At 63.0% G+C, this 26,087-nt stretch overlaps 3 protein-coding genes across 3 annotated transcripts; 1 reads left to right on the plus strand and 2 right to left on the minus strand.

The window, feature by feature from the left end:
• The first annotated feature begins 415 nt into the window (after positions 1-415).
• On the plus strand, positions 416-8,427 carry HOOK2 (hook microtubule tethering protein 2). The gene is made up of 21 exons (XM_085214818.1): positions 416-553; positions 2,011-2,264; positions 2,360-2,420; positions 2,857-2,942; positions 3,064-3,136; positions 3,640-3,690; positions 3,809-3,941; positions 4,067-4,140; positions 4,259-4,321; positions 4,519-4,599; positions 4,783-4,940; positions 5,024-5,164; positions 5,252-5,453; positions 6,492-6,602; positions 6,695-6,782; positions 6,998-7,067; positions 7,164-7,303; positions 7,342-7,418; positions 7,618-7,713; positions 7,803-7,874; positions 8,015-8,427. Exons 1-21 carry the CDS (start codon positions 416-418, stop codon positions 8,159-8,161), a joined length of 2,316 nt encoding a protein of 771 aa, XP_085070944.1. The 3' UTR covers positions 8,162-8,427.
• On the minus strand, positions 8,195-23,668 carry BEST2 (bestrophin 2). The gene is made up of 9 exons (XM_085214840.1): positions 21,125-23,668; positions 18,975-19,069; positions 16,173-16,406; positions 14,160-14,314; positions 14,000-14,077; positions 10,973-11,125; positions 10,807-10,887; positions 10,571-10,725; positions 8,195-8,818 (listed from the first exon to the last, which is right to left on the minus strand). Exons 1-9 carry the CDS (start codon positions 21,898-21,900, stop codon positions 8,281-8,283), a joined length of 2,265 nt encoding a protein of 754 aa, XP_085070966.1. The 5' UTR covers positions 21,901-23,668; the 3' UTR covers positions 8,195-8,280.
• A 661-nt stretch (positions 23,669-24,329) lies between these two features.
• Positions 24,330-26,027, minus strand: GET3 (guided entry of tail-anchored proteins factor 3, ATPase). The gene is made up of 5 exons (XM_085214819.1): positions 25,829-26,027; positions 25,282-25,429; positions 24,926-25,074; positions 24,700-24,850; positions 24,330-24,560 (listed from the first exon to the last, which is right to left on the minus strand). Exons 1-5 carry the CDS (start codon positions 25,987-25,989, stop codon positions 24,330-24,332), a joined length of 840 nt encoding a protein of 279 aa, XP_085070945.1. The 5' UTR covers positions 25,990-26,027.
• Between the last annotated feature and the right edge of the window lie 60 nt (positions 26,028-26,087).

A 26,087-nucleotide genomic window follows, 5' to 3' on the forward strand; every position in this document is an offset into this window, starting at 1 on the left:
CCTCAGCCGCCGCCTCTCCGCTTGAAGCCTTTCCGGAGACTCCGCCGCTTGAGGCTGCTCCGGTGATCCTTCCGTTGTGGGCACCGTCTGAAAGGATCCCCCCGGTGCCGCCATCCCCGGGGGGGGCTCCGGGAGACTGACGTTGGGGGGTCCGGGGTGGTGCAGCTCATCCAGCGCCTGCGCGAAGCTCGTGGGGAAAGCGTCGCGTTCCGCCGTGGGGGGATAGAAAAAAGTCCCTCCGCCTCCGGTGCCGCCGCCGCCACCGAAAAATCCGCCGTCGGTGCACGGTTTGAGCGCACGGAACGGTTCCGTGGGGGCCCAGCCCGCGGGCAGCATGCTGTAATCGGGCTCCGGACGGCAGAAAGCGGCCGGGGAAGGCGGAGAACGGAAGAACGGAGGCTCCATCCGCGCGCACATGCGGCCGAACCGGCAGCGGAACCGCGCGCGGAACCGGAACGGCGAACACAGAACCGAGAGAAAGGCGACGGGAATCGAACCCACGACCCACCGCGCCGCGCCTTATACCCGCGCGGGGCGGAAGCGCGTCCCATTGGTTGCGCAGCCCGCTGGCCACGCCCATTTACCTGGCGAAGCCACGCCCACACGTCTGGCCACGCCCTCGAGTGGGAAAGGGGCGGGGCTTATGGGGAATGGGTTAAGCGCTTTGGGGGGGGACACGCGTGGGGCTGAGCTTCTGGGGCAGAGCTGGGGGGGCTGCAGGGGCCTCTCAGCTGTGGGACACGGGATCCACATGGGATCTTCATGGACCGACACGGGATTTGCATGAGATCCATGCAGAACCAATATATATGTGCTCCGTAAGGACCTACATGGGATGTACATGGGATCTGCATGGGAGCTACACGGGGTTCACATGGGATCCATGCAGAACCAACGTACATGTGCTCCGTAAGGACCTACATGGGATCTGCATGGGAGTTACATGGGATCTGTATGGGACCACATGGGAGCTACATGGGATCTGCATAGGAGCGCATGGAATCCACATGGATTTCTGTGGGATTCCCATGGACCCACTCAGAATCTGCATGGGAAATACCCCACACCCACATGGGATCCTCATGGGATCCACATGGATCCATACAGCCTCACCCAGCCCAGACCCCCCCACTTACCCCCCCCCAGGGATGGGAGTCCCAGCATTGGGGTGGGGCAGGGACGGATGTGTGTTAACGAGAACATTAATTCTGCAGCGTGTTAACGAACGTGTCTTGGCCTGCTGGGCAGCACCACCCCACAATGCATCTCCCATAAGGGCCCCATAGCAGAGTGGGGCTTTCCAGGGAGGGGGGCAGCCATCACCTCCCCCCCCCCCCCCCAAGCCTGGATTTTAGGGGATTTTGGGCCCGCCTGATTTTCCCTCCCCACTTCTCTTTCCCTATAAATAGGCCCTGAGTCAGCCCTGGCCATGACCTCCCCCCCCCCTCCCCGAAAACACCACATAGAGGTGAGGGGCTGCAACCTGAGGGCACTGGGGCTGTGCCTGAGGGGTCCATGGGAGGGGGGTCAGGGGGTTCCCAGGGTGTGGGGGGGCTCAGAGCTCTGTTCCCTCCTCCCCCCCACCCCCCCCCCTCCCCGCAGCTCTCACTTTATGTCAGCTCCAGCTGCCCCAACGGCTTCAACTGCCATCAGCTTTCGGTGCGGGGGGGAGGTGGGGGGGCTGGGAGGGAAGTGGGGGAACTGGGCCTGACTGGGAGGGAGGGGGGGGGAGGGGAGGGAGGCTGTGAGATGGGGGGGGGGGAATTCCCAGCATGCCCTGAGGCAGAGACAGAAAAAATATTGGGGGGGGGGAAGCAATGGAACCACAGTGATGGGAGGGGGGGGGCACTGGGAGCACCGCAGGAATATATTGGGAGCACTGGGGGAGGCCTTCCGCCATACTGGGAGCACTGGAGAAACACCAGGATTAAGCTGGGGGGACGGAGGGGGGCTCAGACCCCCCGCCCCCGAGGACCGGCCCCCCCCACCCGCCCACTTGGGGGTCTCCAGGCCCCAAACGTAAGGAACCGGAAGTGCCGGGAGCTGCGTTGCCATGGTGACACCACCTTCCCCCTCCCCCCCCCCCCCCGCGGTGATGACGCACCCCGAGTCGCCGGGTTCATCGCTGACGTCATCGGGGCGGCGCAGCCAATCCCGTGCCGCGGGGGAAAAGGCGCGGCGGCCGGGCTGACCCCCCCCCCACCCCCAACACGCACACGAGGCCACGCCCTCTTCCAAGATGGCGGCGTGGGCGGAGCCGGCAGGTGGGGCCGCTCTGGTAGCGCCTCAGTGGTCCAGAAGGTCCCACAAAGGGGGCGTGGTCCGCAGGTGCGGCCGCTCTGGGCGCGGCTCGGTGACCCTGGCGGACCGGCGGCCACCATGGCGGCGGGTCGGAGTGCTGCGGGCCTCTACTCCCTTGGGTAAGGGGGGGCCGAGACTCCCCCCGCCACGACCCCTCCCCGGGGCTGTGTTACCCCTCGTGGTGACCTTTGACCTCTCGCCGTCCGGGTTCTGTGACTTCCTTTGGGATCCCCTCCGCATTTGGACCCCCTCCCCCTTTATTCCCCGTGCCCCCACTTTGCCCTTCATCCTTCCAGCAGCGCTGATTGGGCTCTGTGTTATTTGAGGGGGGGAGGGGGCTGACCCCTGGGGGGGCCATTGGGACCCCCGGTTTTTCTGGGATGGGACCATTGGGACCCTCATTTTGGGGGGAGGGAGGAATTAGTTCCCCATTATGAAGGAATCCCCCAATTATGAAGGTTCCCAGCCGTGTTGGGGTGGGGTTTTATTTTTTTTTGGGGGGGGGGGGTTGCGATGCCAGCCCTCCCATGTGCCCCCCCTCCCCCTCCCCCACAGCTGCAGACCTTTGACCCCCCCTCGCCCTGCACCTCCCCCCAGGACCTCACCACTGGGGTGACCCTGGCTCATGTCCTGCACTGCATGTGAGTAATTGGGGGGTGGGCACAGTGGGGCAACGCCATTCAGCCCTGGAGGGGGGAGAGGGGGGGTCTGAATTTATGCGTGTCCCCCCACCTCCCGTCCCCCCCCCCCCCCTCTTCCCAGCGACCCCTCGTGGTTCAATGAGACGTGGCTGGGCCGCATCCAGAGCAGCACTGAGGACAACTGGAGGCTGAAGGTGGAAGGGGGGATGTTATTTAGAGGGGGGGGCACAAGAAGGCATGGAGGAACCTCGGGTCTATCTGGGGGAGGGTGAGGATGGTGCTGGGGGAGGGAATTGAGGGAGGATGGGTTTGAGGGGGGCAGTGAGGGGCTGTTGATTGGGAAGATCTAATTATGGGGTGTTAATTTGGGGGGGGGCTTATAATGGTGTTTCCAACTGTTCTGGGGGGAGTTAATTATAAATGGGCCCCCCAGTTGGTTTAGTGGGAGGGGGTGGTAAATGACAGGACCCCCGGGGTGTGTGTGTGTATGGGGGGGGTAATTAATTATAGGGCTCTCTAATAGTTTGGGGGAGGGTAATTGTGAGGCTCCCAGCTGGGGGAGGTTGTGTTGGGGAGGGCTGTTTTAGGGGACCTCATGGATTGTATTTTGGAGGACTTAATTTGGGGGGGGTTTGGGTTGAGGGCCTTATCTGGGGGCTCTGGTGGGGGGGGGATCCCATTTTTTTTTGCCCACCAGGCAAGCAACTTGCAGAAGGTGCTACAGAGCGTACTGGAATACTGGCAAGATGTGAGTGTGGGAAGTTGTGGTTTTGGGGTGGGGGGTTCCCAGTTTGGGTGGGGGGAGGTAGGGGGGGTCTCATCCCTGGATCTAACCTATCTGTACCTCCTCCCCTCCCCCCCCCCAGGTGCTGGGCCAGGCGGTGGCAGAGCATCACGTCCCTGATGTGGCCCTGGCAGCCCAATATGGCGACCCAGAGCAACTGGGCAAATTGGTGCGACTGGTGCTGGGCTGTGCTGTCAGCTGTGAGAGAAGGGAAGGTGGGTGGGCGTGTGGGGGGGGTGGGGTGGGGAGGGGGGGTGCTGAGCACCTCCAAATGTTCCACCCCTCCTCCCTCCTTGCACCCCATAACCTGTGTCCCCCCCCCAAAAAAAAAACCCCACAGAGCACATCCAACGCATCATGACCCTGGATGAGGCGGTGCAGCACGGAGTGATGACGGCCATCCGGAGGTGTGGGGTTGGGAGGGGGGGGGCTCAGGGTGGGATTGGGGGGGTTGGGGATGCCCTGAGGTTGCACCCCTCCCCCGCCCCCCCCAACCCCCTTCAACCCCGGTTATTTATAATTTGCTTTGCAGCTTTTGGATAAAGAACCCCTGGAGGCGATGATGGTGGAGACGTATGAGAGCTTTGATGCTCAGGTCGGGGGGCTGGGGGGCCGAGGGGGGCAGATGTGGGGGTTTGGGTGGGTGGATATAGGACAATAATTTGCGAAGGGGACGGGACAGGTTGGTGGCTTTCAGGACAGAGCTTGGGGGAGGTGGGGGGGGCAGTTTTGGGGTATCAAAATGCCCCCCCCCCCCCCCCCCCAGCACTGACTTTCTGCCTCCCCCCGTAGTCACGGCGTTATTACTTCCTAAGTGAGGAACCCGAGGATGCTGTGGGGCCCCAGCAGCGCTGCCTGGAGCTGGAGCAGCAGGTGGGTCTTAAAACCTGAGAATCCCCCCACTCCGTTCTGGTGTTAAGCATAGAACAGCCAAAGGGCTGAGATGAGAGCGGATTCTCTGCTGTCTCGTATGAGGGTTGAGCAGAAGCCCCACGAGTGCAGCTAGGAGGGGGTCCTGGGGGGTCCCACGCTCTGAATGCTGTTGATGTGAGGCAGGTGGCGGCGCTGCTGGAGGAGAAGGGCAGCCTGGCTGAGGAGAACAGAGCGCTGCGGGAGGAGAAAGCCCAGCTGGAAGCTGACGCTGCGGGCGCCGCATCCAAGAAGCTGCAGCTGCTGCAGGCGCAGGTGGAGGAGCTGCAGGAGGAAAACTACCGGTGGGTTTCTGGATCCCAGGCGTTGGGGGGTGGGGAGGGTCCGCAGGGACCCCGGCGGACAGCGATTCTTATGATGTCTGCAGGTTGGAGAGCGGGAAGGAGGAGCTGCGGGCGCGCTGCAGCCGCTTGGAGCAGGAGGCACGGGGGCTGCAGGCGCGGGCGGAGGAGCTCAGCAGCCTGGCTGGGGAGGCTCGGGTGCTGCGGGATGAGATGGACGCGCTCAGGTGCGTGGGGACTGGCCGACGTTTGGGTGCCGCGCAGCGCCGTGCCCCGATCCGATGCCCTTCTGCGTCCCTCTCCCCACCCTTTAGGGCGTCCTCTGCCCGTGCGGGACGGCTGGAGGCGGCGGTGGAGGCGTACCGGGGCCGGGCGGCGGCGGCCGGGGCTCTGCGGCGCTGGGTGCGGGCGCTGGAGGAGCGGCACGCCGGGCAGATGCGCCGCGCCAACGCGCTGCAAATGCAGCTGGGCAGAGCGCAGGCGGGCAGGGCGCAGCTGGAGGCGGCACGGCGGCAGGTGGGCGGGGCTTGGGAGGGGGCGGGGCTACGGGTGGTGAGCGCGGTGAGAGGTGAGGAAGGCGGTGGGGGGGGCTTGGGTGAGGGCGGGGCTTGTGAGTGTGGGCGGGGCTAAAGGTGGAAGTGAGGAGGTAATGAGGTGGGCGGGGCTTAGGAGTGTGGGTGGGGCTACAGGTGGGGGCTGAATGAAGTAATGGTGTGGGTGGGGCTTGGGAGGGGGCGGGGCTGATGGGGGTGGGGCTACGGGTGGTGAGCGTGGTGAGAGGCAAGGAGGCGGCAGGGCTTGTGAGTGTGGGCGGGGCTAAAGGTGGAAGTGAGGGGGTAATGAGGTGGGCGGGGCTTAGGAGTGTGGGTGGGGCTACAGGTGGGGCTGAATGAAGTAATGGGGTGTGGGTGGGGCTTGGGAGGGGCGGGGCCGATGGGGGCGGGGCTACGGGTGGTGAGCGTGGTGAGAGGCAAGGAGGCGGCAGGGCTTGTGAGTGTGGGCGGGGCTAAAGGTGGAAGTGAAGAGCGAATGAGGAGGTGGGCGGGGCTTAGGAGTGTGGGTGGGGCTACAGGTGGGGGCTGAATGAAGTAATGGGGGTGTGGTGGGGCTTGCGGAGATGGGCGGGGCTACGGGTGTAGGCGGGGCTTATGGAGGGGCAGGCTACAGGTGGTGAGCAAAATGACAGTGAGGTGGTGGGCGGGGCATAGGAGTGTGGGCGGGGTTTAAGTGTGGTGGGGCTACAGGTGGTGAGTAAAATGAGGCAATGAGGGCTTGGGGAGATGGGCGGGGCTTATGGGTGTGGGCGGGGCTACGTATGAGTGAAAAGAAGTAATGAGGTGGTGGCGGGGTGTGGTGCGTGGGCGGGGCTTCGGGCAGAACTGTGATAAAAAGGGGTGTGGCTGTGCAGATGGGGGCGTGGCTATAGGGAAGGGGCGGAGTCAGGGTTGCCAACCTGTGTGATTTGGGGGCGTGGCCTCAGCAGGGGCGGGGTCAGGTGAGAAAGTGGGCGGGACCCGCGCTTTGGGGGCGGGTCAGGATGAGCCCCACCCACAGGTGGAGGAGCTGAGCGGGCAGCAGGCGGCGGCGGCCCTGCAGGCAGAGCGGTGGCAGAGGGAATGCCGCAGCCTGCAGGAGCGGTTTGAGGCACTGAGCCAGGAGAGGGAGGTGAGACCCCCACCCCCCCCCGCCCAGGACCCCACCCCACACACATCCCCTCTCATCTCCTGCTGATCCCTGTTCCTCCTTTTGCCTCTCAGCGGCTGCTGGAGGAGCGTGATGCCCTGCGCGAGGCCAACGAGGAGCTGCGCTGTGCTCAGGTGCAGCAGAGCTGCTTGCAGCAGGCAGGTGAGTGGGGGTCCCAAAGTGGGGGGGGGAGGGGGGCATGGATCCCATAAGGGTCACTGTGATTTTCCTTCCGGGGGTGGGCGTTTTTCTGCCTGTTCCTCAATCTGGAAGGCGTTGCCCCCACGGTGGCAGTGACAGCGATGCCAAGGACTCCCCTGGGGGTGCCACGTTTTTTCCCCCCTCACTCAAATTAAACCTGTATTTCTCCCCTTTAGATGCAGTGCTGGATAGGAGTGCGGCCCCAGCAGGAAACCTGGCAGCTGAAATCCTCCCCGCTGAACTCAGGTGGGTGCCTGGGGGGGGGTCCTCAAGCCTCAGTGCCGCCCTGCCTGCCCTGACCGCCCCCCACCCCCCCCACTTTGCCCCCCCTGGTCCCCCCAGGGAGACAGTGGCACGGCTGCAGCAGGAGAACCAGCGGCTGCAGGCCCAGGAGGCAGCGCTACGGCTGCAGCGGGACCGGCTGCAGAGGCAGCTCCGTGACATTGATAGGTATGGGGGAGACAGAGGGGAGTCCCTATTGGGTTCCCCCTCCCTGTGTCCCCATTTTCCCTCCTTTGAGTCCCCCTCCCTCCCTTCCCCTGTCTACAGGTTGGAGGCTTCGAGGGCAGCGGGCTGCAAAGGGACCCCAACAAAGAGGTGAGCAGAGCAGGCTGGGGGTCACCCTCCCCCCATATCAATAAAAGAGATGGGTGTCTTTAGTTCCCCCTTTTGTCCCCCTAGGGCTCTAGGCGGGGGGGGAAGGGGGGGAGCACTCAGAGCTGCTCCCCCCTCCTTGGAAATGCCTTATTTTGGGGTTCAGGTGGGTCTGATATTGTCCCCCCCCCCCCCCCCCAAGGTGACGCGGGTGCTGGAGTCCCCCCACACCGCTCCTGTCCTGCGTGCCCTCAGGAACCAACTGCAGGAGAAGGACGCTCTAATCCGGCACCTGGAGGTGAGGGGGGGGCTCAGGGAGGGGGGCTGGGGGGGGGGGGGGGGAGGGGGCAGAACCCCCCTCCCCCACCCTCATGGTTGCCCACCCAGAATGACTACGAGCGGAGCCGGGCACAGCAGGAGCGCGAGGAGCGGCTGTTGGTCACAGCGTGGTACAACATGGTAAGGGGGGGGGGGCAAATAGAGAGGGTGGGGGGCAAATAGAGAGGGTGGGGGCAAGAATACCCCCCCGGGGTGTCAAATACACACTGTGGGGAGGGGGGACGTTCCCACGCTTATCTCACGTCCCCCACCCCCTCCAGGGTTTGGCACTGCAGCAGCAGACACGTGAGGAGGGGGGCTTGGGGACCCCCCCCGGGAACGGCCCTCACTCATTCCTGGCCCAGCAGCGTTTGGCCACGGCTGCTCGCCGTGCGCGGCCCCCCCACGGCCGCCCCCCCAACCGCTGACCCTACAGGCTCACGATTTGGGGGGAGTCAGTTGGGGCTGCCCCCCCCCCCCCCCCATTCTCCCCTCCCCCCCCAAGCTGGGCTGGACCCATTTGTGACACTACTGATGTGCCTCCCTCCTATTTGAGGGGGGGGGCTCTGCGCCCCTCTTTGGTGGAGGGAGCTTTTAGCACTTCTATTTTTGTACCCTTTTTCCCCCGGGGGGGGGGGGAATCTCCCCACCCCCCTCCCCAAAACCTCTTTTTCAATAAAGCCATGAGATCAGAGTTTTTGGGTTCGTTTCTTTTAAGGGATTTCCTGGGTGTTCGTAACACTGAGCCCCAGCTTGGTGAAGGGGGGCAGGGGGGGGTCAGCATTTTGGGCCCCCTCCACCTACACCATCTCATCTGTGGGGCGCAGATCCCAGCTGTGGGGTGACTCCCCTGTGACGCTTCCCAGCAGCACAGCTGTGTCCCCCCCCAGGCTGTCCCCATCTCCTTCAGTGGGTGACCCGGGGGGGGCTCAGCCCCTTGTTGCCCCCCTTCACAGCCAGCGCTGTTCTTGTGGCGGAGGAGGGAGAAGTGGCAGCTGAAGGTTCCCATGGGGGGGTTTGGGGGGGGCTCAGAGATCTCCCCGATCTCCTCCAGTGGTTGAAACTGCATCTCCTCCTTTGCCAACCTGTGTGTGTGTGGGGGGGGGGGAGCACCCTAAAATCCGCTGTAGCCTTCAGGGACCCCCCCCCCCTTCCCCCCACCCCAGCCTGGGGGGCTGCAGGAGGTTTTGGGGCTCCGTGTTTTGGTGGGAGGGTTCCCACGGAGTGCTGGGGGGGGGGGGCTCAAGGTTTATTGGGGTGGTTTATTGGGGTCTGAGGTTGGGATGGAGGTTTAATTTGGGTCTTGGGATCCCTGGGGGGGGGGGGGGGCTGTCCAGGGTCCTAGGGGGTCACCGAGGTTTATTTTGGGGGTGATCTTGGGGGGGGGGGGGGTCCTGGAGGGAGGAGTTGAGGTTTAATACGGCGTTTCTCATCTTGAAGGGGGGGGGGGGAGGGGGAGCACCCTAAAATCCGCTGTAGCCTTCAGGGACCCCCCCCCCCCTTTCCTCCCCAGCCTGGGGGGCTGCAGGAGGTTTTGGGGCTCCGTGTTTTGGTGGGAGGGTTCCCATGGAGTGCTGGGGGGGGGGGGGCTCAAGGTTTATTGGGTTTTTGGGGTCTGAGGTTGGGATGGAGGTTTAATTTGGGGTCTTGGGATCCCTGGGGGGGGGGGGGGCTGTTCAGGGTCCTAGGGGGTCACCGAGGTTTATTTTGGGGGTGATTTTGGGGGGGGGGGGGTCCTGGAGGGAGGAGTTGAGGTTTAATACGGCGTTTTCTCATCTTGAAGGGGGGGGGGGGAGCACCCTAAAATCCGCTGTAGCCTTCAGGGACCCCCCCCCATCTCCTCAGCCTGGGGGGCTGCAGGAGGTTTTGGGGCTCCGTGTTTTGGTGGGAGGGTTCCCATGGAGTGCTGGGGGGGGGGGGCTCAAGGTTTATTGGGTTTTTGGGGTCTGAGGTTGGGATGGAGGTTTAATTTGGGGTCTTGGGATCCCTGGGGGGGGGGGGCTGTTCAGGGTCCTAGGGGGTCACCGAGGTTTATTTTGGGGGTGATCTTGGGGGGGTGGGGGGGGTCCTGGAGGAGGAGTTGAGGTTTAATACGGCGTTTCTCATCTTGAAGGGGGGGGGGAGGGGGGGGAGCACCCTAAATCCGCTGTAGCCTTCAGGGACCCCCCCCACCCCAGCCTGGGGGGCTGCAGGAGGTTTTGGGGCTCCGTGTTTTGGTGGGAGGGTTCCCATGGAGTGCTGGGGGGGGGGGGGGGCTCAAGGTTTATTGGGGTGGTTTATTGGGGTCTGAGGTTGGGATGGAGGTTTAATTTGGGGTCTTGGGATCCCTGGGGGGGGGGGGGGGCTGTTCAGGGTCCTAGGGGGTCACCGAGGTTTATTTTGGGGGTCATCTTGGGGGGGGGTGGTCCTGGAGGGAGGAGTTGAGGTTTAACACGGCGTTTCTCATCTTGAAGGGGGGGGGAGTAGGGGGAGCACCCTAAAATCCGCTGTAGCCTTCAGGGACCCCCCCCCCTTCCCCCCACCCCAGCCTGGGGGGCTGCAGGAGGTTTTGGGGCTCCGTGTTTTGGTGGGAGGGTTCCCATGGAGTGCTGGGGGGGGGGCTGTTCAGGGTCCTAGGGGGTCACCGAGGTTTATTTTGGGGGTGGTCTTGGGGGGGGTGGGGGGGTCCTGGAGGGAGGAGTTGAGGTTTAACACGGCGTTTCTCATCTTGAGGTCGGGGTGGGGATTCCTCGGAGCGGGTTTGAGCTTTTTTTTCTGGGGGTTGTGGGTTGGGTGGGGGGTCGGGGCGTGGGATTCTTTAGGGGGGGGGGTTGTTGGGGAGAGGGGACCCCACTCACGCCACGTCGAAGGCCGACCCACGGAAGTTGGGCAGGCGCAGCTGGGCGGCGGTGGCGGCCGTGTAGGGCGCGCGGGGGCTGGTGCTGTCCCAATACCGATCCCTCTCCAGAGTTGGGACGTCCCCGTAGAGCTCATCCACAGCCAGCATGGATACCTGCGGGCACTGCCGTCCCCATCTGCCCCCAAAATCCACCCCCCACCCACCCAAAATCCCCCCCCCCCCCCCAGCCCATACCTGGAAGTTACGGTCGATGAGCGTGTTGGTCTCGAAATCGTCGTCGTCCTCCCCGAAGGGGTTGATGAGCTGCTCGGCCACCTGCGGCGGTGACAACCCATGGCTGTGCCGTCACCCCCCCCACCCCCTGTGCTGTCACCGCCCCCGCCCTGTTGCTGTCACCCACCTTAAGCCACCCCACGTAGAAGAAGAACTGCAGGAGGGTGAAGACGGGCAGCCCCAGGTCCAGTTCGTGGCCCGCGTAGCCCTGGGCCGGGTCCAGGAACTGCCGCCCGATCAGGCAGGTGGCAAAGAAGGCGTAGACTGCGATGGTCACCACCTGCAGGGCCAGCACGGCATCACTCCTCGAACAGCCATCCCTCGGTGGCCCCTCCATCCCCATCCGTGTCCTCACATCCCTCCATGGGGTCACCTCAGGTTCTGGCTGTGTCCCCATTCCCCCATCCCTGTCCCTCTGTGTCCCTCCCCATCCCTGCATCCCTTGGTGGCCCCTCCATCCCCATCCCGGTCTTAAAGATCCCCTCATCCCTCCATGGGGCCACCTCAGGTTCTGGCTGTGTCCCCATTCCCCCATCCCTGTCCCTCCCCATCCCTGCGTCCCTCGGTGGTCCCTCCATCCCCATCCTGGTCCTAAAGATCCCCTCATCCCTCCATGGGGCCACCTCAGGTTCTGGCTGAGTCCCAATTCCACCATCTATGTCCCTCTGTGTCCCTCCCCATCCCTGCGTCCCTTGGTGGCTCCTCCATCCCCATCCCGGTCTTAAAGATCCCCTCATCCCTCCATGGGGCCACCTCAGGTTCTGGTTGTGTCCCCATTCCCCCATCCCTGTCCCTCCCCATCCCTGCGTCCCTCGGTGGCTCCTCCATCCCCATCCAGGTCCTAAAGATCCCCTCATCCCTCCATGGGGCCACCTCAGGTTCTGGCTATGTCCCAGTTCCACCATCCCTGTCCCTCCCCATCCCTGTGTCCCTTGATGGTCCCTCCATCCCCATCCATGTCCTCACATCCCTCCATGGGGCCACCTCAGGTTCTGGCTGTGTCCCCATTCCCCCATCCCTGTCCCTCTGTGTCCCTCCCCATCCCTGCGTCCCTCGGTGGCCCCTCCATCCCCATCCAGGTCCTAAAGATCCCCTCATCCCTCCATGGGGCCACCTCAGGTTCTGGTTGTGTCCCCATACCCCCATCCCTGTCCCTCTGTGTCCCTCCCCGCGTCCCTCGGTGGCTCCTCCATCCCCATCCAGGTCCTAAAGATCCCTCATCCCTCCATGGGGCCACCTCAGGTTCTGGCTGTGTCCCCATACCCCCATCCCTGTCCCAATGTCCCCATCCCTGCGTCCCTCGGTGGCCCCTCCATCCCCATCCCGGTCCTAAAGATCCCCTCATCCCTCCATGGGGCCACCTCAGGTTCTGGCTGTGTCCTCATTCCCCCATCCCTGTCCCTCTGTGTCCCTCGGTGGCCCCTCCATCCCCATCCATGTCCTCACGTCCCAAAGATCCCCTCATCCCTCCATGGGGCCACCTCAGGTTCTGGCTGTGTCCCCATTCCCTCATCCCTGTCCCTCTGTGTCCCTCGGTGGTCCCTCCATCCCCATCCATGTCCTCACGTCCCAAAGATCCCCTCATCCCTCCATGGGGTCACCTCAGGTTCTGGCTGTGTCCCCATACCCCCATCCCTGTCTCTCTGTGTCCCTCCCCATCCCTGTGTCCCTTGATGGCCCCTCCATCCCCATCCAGGTCCTCACATCCCTCCATGGGGTCACCTCAGGTTCTGGCTGTGTCCCCATTCCCCCATCCCTGTCCCTCTGTGTCCCTCGGTGGTCCCTCCATCCCCATCCATGTCCTCACGTCCCAAAGATCCCCTCATCCCTCCATGGGGCCACCTCAGGTTCTGGCTGAGTCCCCATTTCCCCATCCCTGTCCCTCCCCATCCCGCGTCCCTCGGTGGTCCCTCCATCCCCATCCAGGTCCTAAAAATCCCTTCATCCCTCCATGGGGCTACCTCAGGTTCTGGCTATGTCCCCATTCCCCCATCCCTGTCCCTCTGTGTCCCTCCCCATCCCGCGTCCCTCGGTGGTCCCTCCATCCCCATCCCGGTCCTAAAGATCCCCTCATCCCTCCATGGGGTCACCTCAGGTTCTGGTTGTGTCCCCATTCCCCCATCCCTGTTCCTCCCCATCCCTGCGTCCCTTGATGGCCCCTCCATCCCCATCCCGGACCTAAAAATCCCCTCATCCCTCCATGGGGCCACCTCAGGTTCTGGCTGTGTCCCCATTCCCCCATCCCTGTCCCAGTGTCCCCATCCCTGTGTCTCAGTGTCCCCAAACCTGTGTCCCAATGTCCCATCCCTGTCCCATGTCCCATCCCTGTCCCCATGCCCCCATTCCTGTCCCCGTGTCCCCATCCCTGTGTCTCAGTGTCCCTGTCCCTGTCCCAATGCCCCATCCCTGTCCCCGTGTCCCCATCCCTGTGTCTCAGTGTCCACAAACCTGTGTCCCCGTGTCCCCATCCCTGTCCCCATGTCCCCATCCCTGTCCCAGTGCCCCCATCCCTGTCCCCGTGTCCCCATCCCTGTGTCTCAGTGTCCCCAAACCTGTGTCCCAATGTCCCCATCCCTGTCCCAGTGCCCCCATCCCTGTCCCCGTGTCCCCATCCCTGTGTCTCAGTGTCCCCAAACCTGTGTCCCCGTGTCCCCATCCCTGTCCCCATGTCCCCATCCCTGTCCCCGTGTCCCATCCCTGTCCCAATGTCCCCATCCCTGTGTCTCAGTGTCCACAAACCTCTGTCCCAATGCCCCATCCCTGTCCCAATGTCCCCATCCCTGTCCCCGTGTCTCCATCCCTGCCCCATGCCCCCATCCCTGTCCCAATGTCCCCATCCCTGTCCCTGTGTCTCCATCCCTGTCCCAATGTCCCCATCCCTGTCCCCGTGTCCCCATCCCTGCCCCCATGCCCCCATCCCTGTCCCAATGTCCCCATCCCTGTCCCCATGTCCCCATCCCCGTCCCCGTGTTCCCATCCCTGTCCCAATGTCCCCATCCCTGTGTCTCAGTGTCCCCAAACCTGTGTCCCAATGCCCCCATCCCTGTCCCCATGTCCCCATCCCTGTGTCTCAGTGTCCCCATCCCTGTGTCTCAGTGTCCCCAAACCTGTGTCCCCATGTCCCCATCCCTGTCCCCGTGTCCCCACACCCCACCTGTGTGTACACCAGGGGGACGCTGATCCAGTCGTAGTGGAAGAGGAGGCTGCAGTTGGCCCGAAATCGGTTCAGCTCCTAAAAAGGAAACACAGAACAGGTTTTGGGGATGGGGGTGAGGGGGGGTCCTTTGTGGGGTCGGGGAGGGGGGGGGTCTCACCTCCATCAGCAGCTTTAGGGTGCAGTCATCACGCACTCTCCCCTCGCGCCGTGCCTGCCCTGCCAGCGCCCCAAACCACACGCAGGGCACCCAGAATTTGTTGTAGGGTGAACGCAGGGCGTCCAGCCGGCGCCGCTCCTCCCGTGTCAGAAATCCTACAGGGACAAACCCCATAATGAGACCACCCCATAACGAGACCACCCCAGTGGTGAGACCACCCCCATAATGAGACCACCCCAGCGGTGAGACCACCCCCATAACGAGACCACCCCCATGATGAGACCAGCCCCACAATGAGACCACCCCCATAACGAGACCACCCCAATAACGAGACCACCCCAATGATGAGACCACCCCAATGATGAGACCACCCCCATAATGAGACCACCCCAATGATGAGACCACCCCCATAACGAGACCACCCCCATAATGAGACCACCCCCATAACGAGACCACCCCAATGATGAGACCACCCCATAATGAGACCACCCCCATGATGAGACCACCCCCATAATGAGACCACCCCAATGATGAGACCACCCCCATAACGAGACCACCCCAATGATGAGACCACCCCAATGATGAGACCACCCCCATAACGAGACCACCCCAATAACGAGACCACCCCAATGATGAGACCACCCCCATAACGAGACCACCCCAGTGGTGAGACCACCCCAATGATGAGACCACCCCCCAAGATCCCCCCCCATGTCACTCCCCCCCCATAACATCACTGCCCCCCATCCCACCCCCATGATGATCCCCCCCCCATGCACTCCCACCCCCTTAACATCACCCCCCCATCTCACCCCCATAATATCCCCCCCCCTCATCCTACCCCCATAACATCACCCCCCCCATCCCACCCCCATGATGACCCCCCCCATGTCACTCCACCCCCATAACTTCACTGCCCCCCATCCCACCCCCATGATGATCCCCCCCCCATGCACTCCCACCCCCATAACATCACCCCCCCATAATATCCCACCCCCATAACATCACCCCCCCCATCCCACCCCCATAATATCCCACCCCCATAACTTCACTGCCCCCCATCCCACCCCCATGATGATCCCCCCCCCCGTCACTCCCACCCCCATAACATCACCCCCCCCATAACATCCCACCCCATAACATCACCCCCTCATCCCACCCCCATAACATCACCCCCCCCATAACATCCCACCCCCATAACATCACCCCCCATCCCACCTCCATAACATCCCCCCCCCTCATCCCACCCTCATAACATCCCCCCCCCTCATCCCACCCCCATAACATCACCCCCCCCATCCCACCCCCATGATGATCCCCCCCACGTCACTCCCACCCCCATAACTTCACTGCCCCCCATCCCACCCCCATGATTATCCCCCCCCCCGTCACTCCCACCCCCATAACATCCCACCCCCATAACATCACCCCCCCCATCCCACCCCCATAATATCCCACCCCCATAACTTCACTGCCCCCCATCCCATCCCCATGATGATCCCCCCCCCCGTCACTCCCACCCCCATAACATCACCCCCCCCATAACATCCCACCCCCATAACATCACCCCCCTCATCCCACCCCCATAACATCACCCCCCCCATCCCACCCCATAACATCACTGCCCCCCATCCCACCCCCATGATGACCCCCCCCATGTCACTCCCACCCCCATAACTTCACTGCCCCCATCCCACCCCCATGATGATCTCCCACCCCCATAACATCACCCCCCATCCCACCCCCATAACATCACCCCCCCATCCCACCCCCATGATGATCCCCCCCCCACATCACTCCCACCCCCATAACATCACTGCCCCCCATCCCAACCCCATAACATCACCCCCCCATCCCACCCCCGTGATGATCCCCCCCCACGTCACTCCCACCCCCATAACTTCACTGCCCCCCATCCCACCCCCATGATGATCCCCCCCCCCCATGCACTCCCACCCCCATAACACCCCCCCTCCCACCCCAGCCCTACAACCCCCCCCCTTTTGCCCTCACCCGCCTCCACGAGGTGGTCGGTGGTGGGGAATCTCTTATAGACAGCCGTGCTGACGGCTCGGAGGACCAGCAGAGCCGCCAGGCTGCCGTAACGCATCAAAGTCCGGCGCAGGATCCGACCCCGAGCATCGGCTCCCTGCACTCCGCATCCCACAGCCAACATCAAACCGTCCGGAGCCGGGACGCTTCGGAACTGCCCCCACCAGCGCTCCAACACCACCGCAACGTAGAAACCTATGGGAAGGGTCCGGGGTGGGAGCTGGGAATCCGGGGATGGGGCACTGGGAGTAATGGGAGGGAGAAGGAGGGCTGGGAAAGGGGGGTGGTGGGGCACTGGGAGGGAATGGGGGCACTGGGAGGGAATGGGGGCACTGGAGGGAGAAGGAGGGCTGGAAAGGGGGTGGTGGGGCACTGGGATTGGGAATGGGGGCACTGGGAGGGAGAAGGAAGGCTGGGAAGGGGAAGGGGCACTGGGAGGGAATGGGGCACTGGGAGCACTGGAATGGGAACTGGAAATACTGGGAGGGAGAAGGAGGGCTGGGAAAGGGGGTGGTGGGGCACTGGGAGGGAATGGGGGCACTGGGAGGGAATGGGGGCACTGGGAGTAATGGGAGGGAGAAGGAGGGCTGGGAAAGGGGGTCGTGGGGCACTGGGAGGGAATGGGGGCACTGGGAGGGAGAAGGAGGGATGGGAAAGGGGGTGGGGGGCACTGGGAGGGAATGGGGCACTGGGAGTAATGGGAGGGAGAAGGAGGGCTGGGAAAGGGGGTCGTGGGCACTGGGAGGGAATGGGGGCACTGGGAGTAATGGGAGGGAGAAGGAGGGCTGGGAAAGGGGGGTCGTGGGGCACTGGGAGGGAATGGGGGCACTGGGAGGGAGAAGGAGGGCTGGGAAGGGGGTCGTGGGGCACTGGGATTGGAATGGGGCACTGGAGGGAATGGGGGCACTGGGAGGGAGAAGGAGGGCTGGGAAAGGGGGTGGTGGGGCACTGGGATTGGGAATGGGGGCACTGGGAGGGAAAAGGAGGGCTGGGAAGGGGGCGTAGGGCACTGGGAGGGAATGGGGCACTGGAGGGAGAAGGAGGGCTGGGAAAGGGGGTTGTGGGGCACTGGGAGGGAATGGGGCACTGGGAGCATTGGGAAAGGGAACGGGAATACTGGGAGGGAGAAGGAGGGCTGGGAAGGGGGTCGTGGGCACAGGGAGGGAGAAGGAGGGCTGGGAAGGGGGTCGTGGGCACTGGGAGGGAGAAGGAGGGCTGGGAGGGGGGTCGTGGGCACTGGGAGGGAATGGGGGCACTGGGAGCACTGGGAATGGGAACTGGGAATACTGGGAGGGAGAAGGAGGGCTGGGAAAGGGGGGTGGTGAGGCACTGGAGGGAATGAGGGCACTGGGAGCACTGGGAAAGGGAACTGGGAATACTGGAGGGAGAAGGAGGGCTGGGAAGGGATTGTGGGGCACTGGGAGGGAGAAGGAAGGCTGGGAAGGGGGTCGTGGGGCACTGGGAGGGAATGGGGGCACTGGGAGCACTGGGAATGGGAACTAGGAATACTGGGAGGGAGAAGAAGGGTGGGGAAGCGGGTGGTGGGGGTGTGGGATGGGGTGCTGGGAGGGAATGGGGCACTGGGAGCACTGGGAATGGGAACGGGGAATACTGGGAGGGAGAAGGAGAGTTGGGAAGGGGTGGTGGGGCACTGGGAGGGAGAAGGAGGGCTGGGAAGGGGGTGGTGGGGCACTGGGAGGGAATGGGGGCACTGGGAGCACTGGGAAAGGGAACGGGGAATACTGGGAGGGAGAAGGAGGGCTGGGAAAGGGGGTCGTGGGGCACTGGGAGGAATGGGGGCACTGGGAGCACTGGGAAAGGGAACTGGGAATACTGGGAGGAGAAGGAGGGCTGGGAAAGGGGGTCGTGGGGCACTGGATTGGGAATGGGAGCACTGGGAGCACTGAGAAAGGGAACGGGGAATACTGGGAGGGAGAAGGAGGGCTGGGAAAGGGGGGTCGTGGGGCACTGGGAGGAATGGGGGCACTGGGAGCACTGGGAAAGGGAACTGGGAATACTGGGAGGGAGAAGGAGGGCTGGGAAGGGGGTCGTGGGGCACTGGGAGGAATGGGGCACTGGGAGCACTGGGAATGGGAACTGGGAATACTGGGAGGGAGAAGGAGGGCTGGGAAGGGGGTCGTGGGAGTGTGGGATGGGGTGCTGGGAGGGAATGGGGGCACTGGGAGCACCGGGAACGGGAACTGGGAATACTGGGAGAGATCAGAAGGACTGAGAAGGGGAACAGGGATGAGGCACTGGGAGAGATCAAGGAGCACTGGGGATACTGGGAGGGAAGGGGATCTTAGGAATGGGAACTGGGACACAGGGGAGGGGCACTGGGAGGGACTGGGGGTCCCAGAGGGTTGGGAAAGAGGCACTGGGAGCACTGGGTGGACTGGGAGAGAAAGGAGGGGCTGGAAAAGGGTACTGAAAGAGACTGGGGGCAATGGGATGAGGCACTGGGAATACTGGGAGAAAGAGGGAAGAAGCCCTGGCGGCCCCATGATGGGGCACTGGGAGGGATGAGAGGAACTGGGAAGCGGCACTGGGAAGACTGGGAAGAGATACTGGGAGCACTGAGTGCATTGAGAGCGATGGGGGGGGGGCTGGGGCACTGGGACGAAGCACTGAGAAGACTGGGAGCGCCGGGTGGGGGCACTGGGGATAATGGGAGAACTGGGAGCAGGCAGCGGGAGGCGGAGGGGGGCGGGGGGTCCTGGGGGGGGTCCTGGGGGGGGGGGTCTCCCGGGGGGGGGTCCTGACCGAGCACGAAGGCGACAGGGATGAGCTCTGCAGAACGGTCACAGTACAGAACCAGCTTCTCAAAGAGGCGCCGCTGCGGCTCCGACAGCAGAAACCTGAAGGGGGGGTGGGAGAGGGGTGTGGGGGGGGGATAAATGTGGCACCGCTGCCACCCCCCCCCCCCCCGTGTCCCCACTGTGTCCCCATGTCCTCATGTCCCACTGGCAGGCCAGGCTCTGCCTCATGTTCACATATCCCCGTAATGTCCACATATCCCACCGGTACCCCGTGCCCTGCCCCATATCCCCACGTCCCCATGATGTCCCCATCATGTCCCCATCATGTCCCCCTGTCCCCATATCCCACCGGTACCCCATGCCCTGCCCCACATCCCCACGTCCCCATCATGTCCCCATCATGTCCCCCTGTCCCCACGACGTCCCCCTGTCCCCATATCCCACCGGTACCCCATGCCCTGCCCCATATCCCCATATCCCCACGTCCCCATCATGTCCCCATCATGTCCCCCTGTCCCCACAATGTCCCCATATCCCCATATCCCACCAGCAGGCCATGCTCAGCCCTACATCCCCACGTCCCCATGATGTTCCCACGACGTCCCCCTGTCCCCATATCCCACCGGTAAGCCATGCTCAGCCCCACATCCCCACGCCCATGATGTCCCCACAACGTCCCCCTGTCCCCGCAACATCCCCATATCCCCATATCCACCAGCAGGCCATGCTCAGCCCCACATCCCTCTGTCCCCACGATGTCCCCACAATGTCCCCATATCCCTCCAGCAGGCCATGCTCAGCCCCATATCCCCACGTCCCCATGATGTCCCCACGACGTCCCCCTGTCCCCACAGCCTTCTCCTGTCCCCATATCCCACAGGTAAGCCATACTCAGCCCCACATCCTCACGTCCCCATGATGTCCCCCTGTCCCCATGACATCCCTATATCCCCATATCCCACCAGCAGGCCATGCTCAGCCCCACATCCCCACGTCCCTATGATGTCCCCACGTCCCCATGATGTCCCCCTGTCCCCACGACGTCCCCCTGTCCCCATAATGTCCCCATATCCCCATATCCCATCAGCAGGCCATGCTCAGCCCCACATCCCCACATCCCCACGTCCCCCTGTCCCCATGACGTCCCCCTGTCCCCATATCCCACCAGCACCCCATGCTCAGCCCCACATCCCCACGTCCCCATGATGTCCCCCTGTCCCCACAGTGTCCCCACATCCCACCGTAAGCCATGCTCAGCCCCACATCCCCACGTCCCCATGATGTCCCCACGACGTCCCCCTGTCCCCACAATGTCCCCCTGTCCCCATATCCCACCGGTAAGCCATGCTCAGCCCCACATCCCCACGTCCCCATGATGTCCCCCCGTCCCCACAGTGTCCCCATATCCCACTGATAGGCCATGCTCAGCCCCATATTCCCATGTCCCCATAATGTCCCCACATCCCCATGACGTCCCCCTGTCCCCACGATGTCCCCCTGTCCCCACAACATCCTCATATCCCCATATCCCACCAGCAGGCCATGCTCAGCCCCACATCCCCATGATGTCCCCATCATGTCCCCATCATGTCCCCCTGTTCCCACAATGTCCCCAGATCCCACTGATAGGCCATGCTCAGCCCCACATCCCCACATCCCCATGATGTCCCCACGACGTCCCTCTGTCCCCATATCCCACTGGTAAGCCATGCTCAGCCCCACATCCCCACATCCCCATGATGTCCCCACGATGTCCCCCAGTCCCCACAATGTCCCCATATCCCACCGGTACCCCATGCTCTGCCCACATCCCCACGTCCCCATGATGTCCCCACGACGTCCCCCTGTCCCCATATCCCACCGGTAAGCCATGCTCAGCCCCACATCCCCATGTCCCCATCATGTCCCCCTGTCCCCACAATGTCCCTATATCCCCATATCCCATCAGCAGGCCATGCTCAGCCCCACATCCCCACGTCCCCATGATGTCCCCACGACGTCCCCCTGTCCCCACGACGTCCCCCTGTCCCCACGACGTCCCCCTGTCCCCACATCCCACCGGTAAGCCATGCTCAGCCCCACATCCCCACATCCCCATGATGTCCCCACGTCCCCACGACGTCCCCCTGTCCCCACAATGTCCCCACATCCCACCGGTAAGCCATGCTCAGCCCCAGATAGGCCCCCAGGAAGAGCAGCACTTCTCGGTACAGCAGTTTATAGATGCTCCCACGCCACAGCAGCAGCAGCTGCGAGAAGCCCCCGAAGCGCGCGGTGGCCACCCGTGCTGTGTACGTCACCGTCATCGTCCTGGGGACACAACGGGGACCACGGGGGACACCGTGAGCCGTGGGACATCCACGCGGCACTCCATGCTGAAGCCTTTGGGGACGGTGAAATCTGGGAAGCCCAGATGCCAAAATGGGGACTCGGGAGTCACGGGGAGGTTGAAACCGTGTGGGCAGTGAAACTCTGGGGACGGCGGCCTTGGGGCCGTTACATGAGGGCAGTGTGGACAGCAGAACTGTGGGGACATCGAAATTTGGGGACAGAGGAACCTCGGGGACACCAAAATCTGGGGACAGCAGAATCCTGGGGACATCAAAACCAGGGAACAGCAGAACCTTGGGGACATTGAAATCTGGGGACAGCGGAACCTCGGGGACACCAAAATCTGGGGATAGCGGAACCTTGGGGACATCAAAACCAGGGGACAGCAGAACCTTGGGGACATTGAAATCTGGGGACAGCGGAACCTCGGGGACACCAAAATCTGGGGATAGCGGAACCTTGGGGACATCAAAACCAGGGGACAGCAGAACCTTGGGACATTGAAATCTGGGGACAGCGGAACCTCGGGGACACCAAAATCTGGGGATAGCGGAACCTTGGGACATCAAAACCAGGGGACAGCAGAACCTTGGGGACATCGAAATTTGGGGACAGCGGAATCTTGGGGACAGCAGAACCTTGGGGACAGCAGAACTGCGGGGACATCGAAATTTGGGGACAGAGGAACCTCGGGGACACCAAAATCTGGGGATAGCGGAACCTTGGGGACATCAAAACCAGGGAACAGCAGAACCTTGGGGACATCGAAATTTGGGGACAGTGGAATCTTGGGGACAGCAGAATTTTGGGGACATCAAAACCAGGGGACAGCAGAACCTTGGGGACATTGAAATTTGGGGACAGCGGAATCTTGGGGACATCGAAATTTGGGGACATCAAAACCAGGGGACAGCAGAACCTTGGGGACAGCAGAATCCTGGGGACACCAAAATCTGGGGACAGCAGAACCTTGGGGACATTGAAATTTGGGGACAGAGGAACCTTGGGGACACCAAAATCTGGGAACAGCAGAATCCTGGGGACACCAAAATCTGGGGAAATCAAAACCAGGGAACAGCAGAACCTTGGGGACATGGAAATTTGGGGACAGCGGAATCTTGGGGACAAAATTTTGGGGACATCAAAACCAGGGGACAGCAGAACCTTGGGGACACCAAAACCAGGGGACAGCAGAATCCTGGGGACACCAAAATCAGGGGACAGCAGAACCTTGGGGACATCGAAATTAGGGGACAGTGGAATCTTGGGGACAGCAGAATTTTGGGGACATCAAAACCAGGGGACAGCAGAACCTTGGGAACATTGAAATTTGGGGACAGAGGAACCTTGGGGACATCGAAATTTGGGGACATCAAAACCAGGGGACAGCAGAACCTTGGGGACAGCAGAATTTTGGGGACATCAAAACCAGGGGACAGCAGAACCTTGGGGACATTGAAATTTGGGGACAGAGGAACCTTGGGGACACCAAAATCTGGGAACAGCAGAATCCTGGGGACACCAAAATCTGGGGACATCAAAACCAGGGAACAGCAGAACCTTGGGGACATGGAAATTTGGGACAGCGGAATCTTGGGGACAAAATTTTGGGGACATCAAAACCAGGGGACAGCAGAACCTTGGGGACATTGAAATTTGGGGACAGCAGAATCCTGGGGACATCAAAACCAGGGGACAGCAGAACCTTGGGGACATGGAAATTTGGGACAGAGGAACCTTGGGGACACCAAAATCTGGGACACTGGAATCTTGGGGACACCAAAATCTGGGGACAGCAGAATCCTGGGGACATCAAAACCAGGGACAGCAGAACCTTGGGGACATCGAAATTTGGGGACAGCGGAACCTCGGGGACACCAAAATCTGGGGACAGCAGAATCCTGGGGACACCAAAACCAGGGGACAGCAGAATCCTGGGACACCAAAATCTGGGGACAGCAGAACCTTGGGGACATTGAAATTTGGGGACAGTGGAATCTTGGGGACATCAAAATTTGGGGACATCAAAACCAGGGGACAGCTGAACCTTGGGGACATCGAAATTTGGGGACAGTGGAATCTTGGGGACAGCAGAACCTTGGGGACACCAAAATCTTGGGACACTGGAATCTTGGGGACACCAAAATCTGGGGACACTGGAATCTTGGGGACACCAAAATCTGGGGACAGCAGAATCCTGGGGACATCAAAACCAGGGGACAGCAGAACCTCGGGGACATGGAAATTTGGGGACAGCGGAACCTCGGGACACGAGAACAGGACATGGGGGTAACCAGACCCCATGGCAAAACGGGGACACCACAATCCTGGCGATGACAACACCTGCAGGAACCACTTCAGGAACTGAGCACCACCCAGCCACCCCAGCACGTTGTGCCCCCCCACCCCCCCCACGGTCCCCCCCCCCCCCCGGTCCCCCCCCCCCGGTGTCCCCACGCTCCCAGGATCCCCACTCACCCAGGACAGCTGAGCCAGGAGTGGCTGCCCCCGCTGCTCTGGGGCCACGTCCCCATCCCAGGGCCCTAAATACCACAGCCAGCGGGGTTGGCCCTGCCCTGGGGTGGGGGTGGGGGTGGGGGTGGGGGTGGGGGTGGGCTGTCCCCCCCCCCCCCCCCCCCCTCGGGTGGGGGGGTGGCAGCGCCGTGTCCCCACGGCCAGCTCTGTGAGGTCGCAGGGACAGATCCCAGCGGGATGGGACACGAGGACAACAGGGACACCCCCCTGTGCCTCGTTAATCCGTGCTGATTAATGAGGGTCCCCGCGTCCCTTGGGCCAAGAGCCAGCAGGTGTTGACGTCACCCCCGCCCCCCCGTGTCCCCCTCCCTCCCGATCCCAAAACCCTCAGAGCCCACCACCCCCCCTTGTTGTCCCACGGTCCTCCCCACCCCCGATCCCAAAACCCTCAGAGCCCCCCCTCCCCCCCCCCCCTTGTTGTCCCACGGTCCCCCCCACCCCCCCACCCCCGATCCCAAAACCTCAGAGCCCCCCCCCCCCACTTTGTTGTCCCTCAGAGCCCCCCCCCCCCTTTGTTGTCCCACGGTCGTCCCCACCCCTCCATCCCCCCACCCCCCGATCCCAAAACCCTCAGAGCCCCCCCTCCCCAATGTCCCCCCCCTCCCAGTGTCCTTACAGGGTCCTTGAACTGCTCGCTGACAGAGCGGATGACGGGCAGCGTCTCCTCCAGCTTAGAGGCCAGCTGATCAGCATTCATGTCCCCCAGCCCCAACATATTGCACATCTACGGGAGCAGAACAGCTTGGAGACCACCGCCACGTCACTCAGCATCCCCACAGCACCATCCAAAGGGTCCCCAAACCTCCAGCCACGAGACCCCCACGCTGCCACCCACCAGGACCCCCCCCTCCCCAAGCTCTCACCTGAGAGATGAAAGGACTGATCTGATTCTTGATCTGCATCAGCCGCCCCAGGCCTCGTTCCACGATGGTGGGGAAGTTGAGCAACCGCAGCGTGTGTCCGGTGGGCGCCGTGTCAAAAACCACCACCGAGAAATTCATCCCCTTCACCAACCTGCAGGGCCGGGGTGGGGGGGGCTCAGAGGGGTCATTTGTTGGGTGCTGACCCCACAGTTCACCCCACGCTCACCTCATCACCTCGGCGTAACTCATGGCCTCATCGATGCCGGGGAAGGCGCTCATGGCTTCCTGCATCATTTTCTTGCCCATGCTCAGCATGTTGTCCTCCTCAAAGAACTCATCGGGGAGTTCTGCCACTCCCAGGCTGGGGTCGATTTCCTGGAGGGTGTGGGGTTCAGGGGGGGGGGCTCCGTGGAGAGGGGCTTTTGGGGTGGGGGTCCCACAGGGTGGGGGACGCGTGGGGTGGGGGTACCATGGGGCTGGGGTCCCGCAGGGTGGGGATCCCATGAGATGGGGGTCCCGTAAGGCGGGGATCCCGTAGGGAGAGGATCACTGTGGGGTGGGGGTGACCCCCTGCAGCCTCACCATGGCAAAGAGGTTGTCGTAGCCCTTCACTTTGGTGGGGACTTTGGAGAACTTCTGGTCGAAGGCGTCGGAGATGTTGTGTGCGGGGTCGGTGGAGATGATGAGGACGCTCTCACGAACCTTGGACAGCTGCACGGCCAGGCTGCAGCTGCGGGGCGGTGGTGACGGGGGGGGGCAGCCCACAGACCCCCACCCTACAGCGACTCCCACCCCACAATGACCCCCACCCCCCACGGGACCCCCACTGCATATATATCCCACCCACAGCAACCCCCACCCCACACTGACCCCCACCCCACACGGACCCCCACCTCACAGCGACCCCCACCTCACAGCGACCCCCACCCCACACTACCCCCCCCACATACCAACCCCACCCCACGACGATCCGCACCCCACACTAATCCCTACCCCTCGGTGCCCCCCACCCCACAGTCAGATCTTCCGCCCCATAGGACCCCCCCAGCCCACAGAGCTCCCCTCCCCCCCCCGCCTTGAGGCCCTCAGCGCCGCTCCCGCTCAGACCAGGCCCCACTCCCCCCCCCACCTGCACGTAGTTTTGCCCACGCCGCCTTTCCCTCCCACGAAGATCCATTTGAGGCTCCGCTGCTCGATGATGTTCGCCAGCGTAGGCTCCAGCGGCTCCACGTCGGGCGCATCCTCGAACTCCTCCGCCTCCGGCCCCCATCCGCCCGCCGCCGCCGCCATCTTCCCCCTGCGCCGCCGCCAGCACTCCCGCCGCGCTGATTGGCTACCGCTCCTCCACCCTTCCACACCTCCGCACTCGGATTGGTCGGTAGACCCGT

Source organism: Meleagris gallopavo, chromosome 34, assembly GCF_905368555.1.
Source record: "Meleagris gallopavo chromosome 34, MGAL_WU_HG_1.1, whole genome shotgun sequence".
In the NCBI taxonomy this organism is placed as follows: Eukaryota; Metazoa; Chordata; class Aves; order Galliformes; family Phasianidae; genus Meleagris; species Meleagris gallopavo.

Coding starts and splice junctions, on each gene's coding strand:
- GET3 (XM_085214819.1), bottom strand. CDS start 25,989: ATGGCGGCGGCGGCGGGCGGATGGGGGCCGGAGGCGGAGGAGTTCGAG. Junction 25,430..25,828: donor GTGGGCAAAACTACGTGCAG/GTGGGGGGGGGA, acceptor ACCGCCCCGCAG/CTGCAGCCTGGCCGTGCAGC. Junction 24,561..24,699: donor TCAGTCCTTTCATCTCTCAG/GTGAGAGCTTGG, acceptor CTGCTCCCGTAG/ATGTGCAATATGTTGGGGCT.
- BEST2 (XM_085214840.1), bottom strand. CDS start 21,900: ATGTCCCCAAGGTTCTGCTGTCCCCTGGTTTTGATGTCCCAAGGTTCC. Junction 14,315..16,172: donor CGACCACCTCGTGGAGGCGG/GTGAGGGCAAAA, acceptor TTGTCCCTGTAG/GATTTCTGACACGGGAGGAG. Junction 14,078..14,159: donor CCCTAAAGCTGCTGATGGAG/GTGAGACCCCCC, acceptor TTTCCTTTTTAG/GAGCTGAACCGATTTCGGGC.
- HOOK2 (XM_085214818.1), top strand. CDS start 416: ATGCGGCCGAACCGGCAGCGGAACCGCGCGCGGAACCGGAACGGCGAA. Junction 4,322..4,518: donor ATGAGAGCTTTGATGCTCAG/GTCGGGGGGCTG, acceptor CTCCCCCCGTAG/TCACGGCGTTATTACTTCCT. Junction 4,941..5,023: donor CTGCAGGAGGAAAACTACCG/GTGGGTTTCTGG, acceptor TGATGTCTGCAG/GTTGGAGAGCGGGAAGGAGG.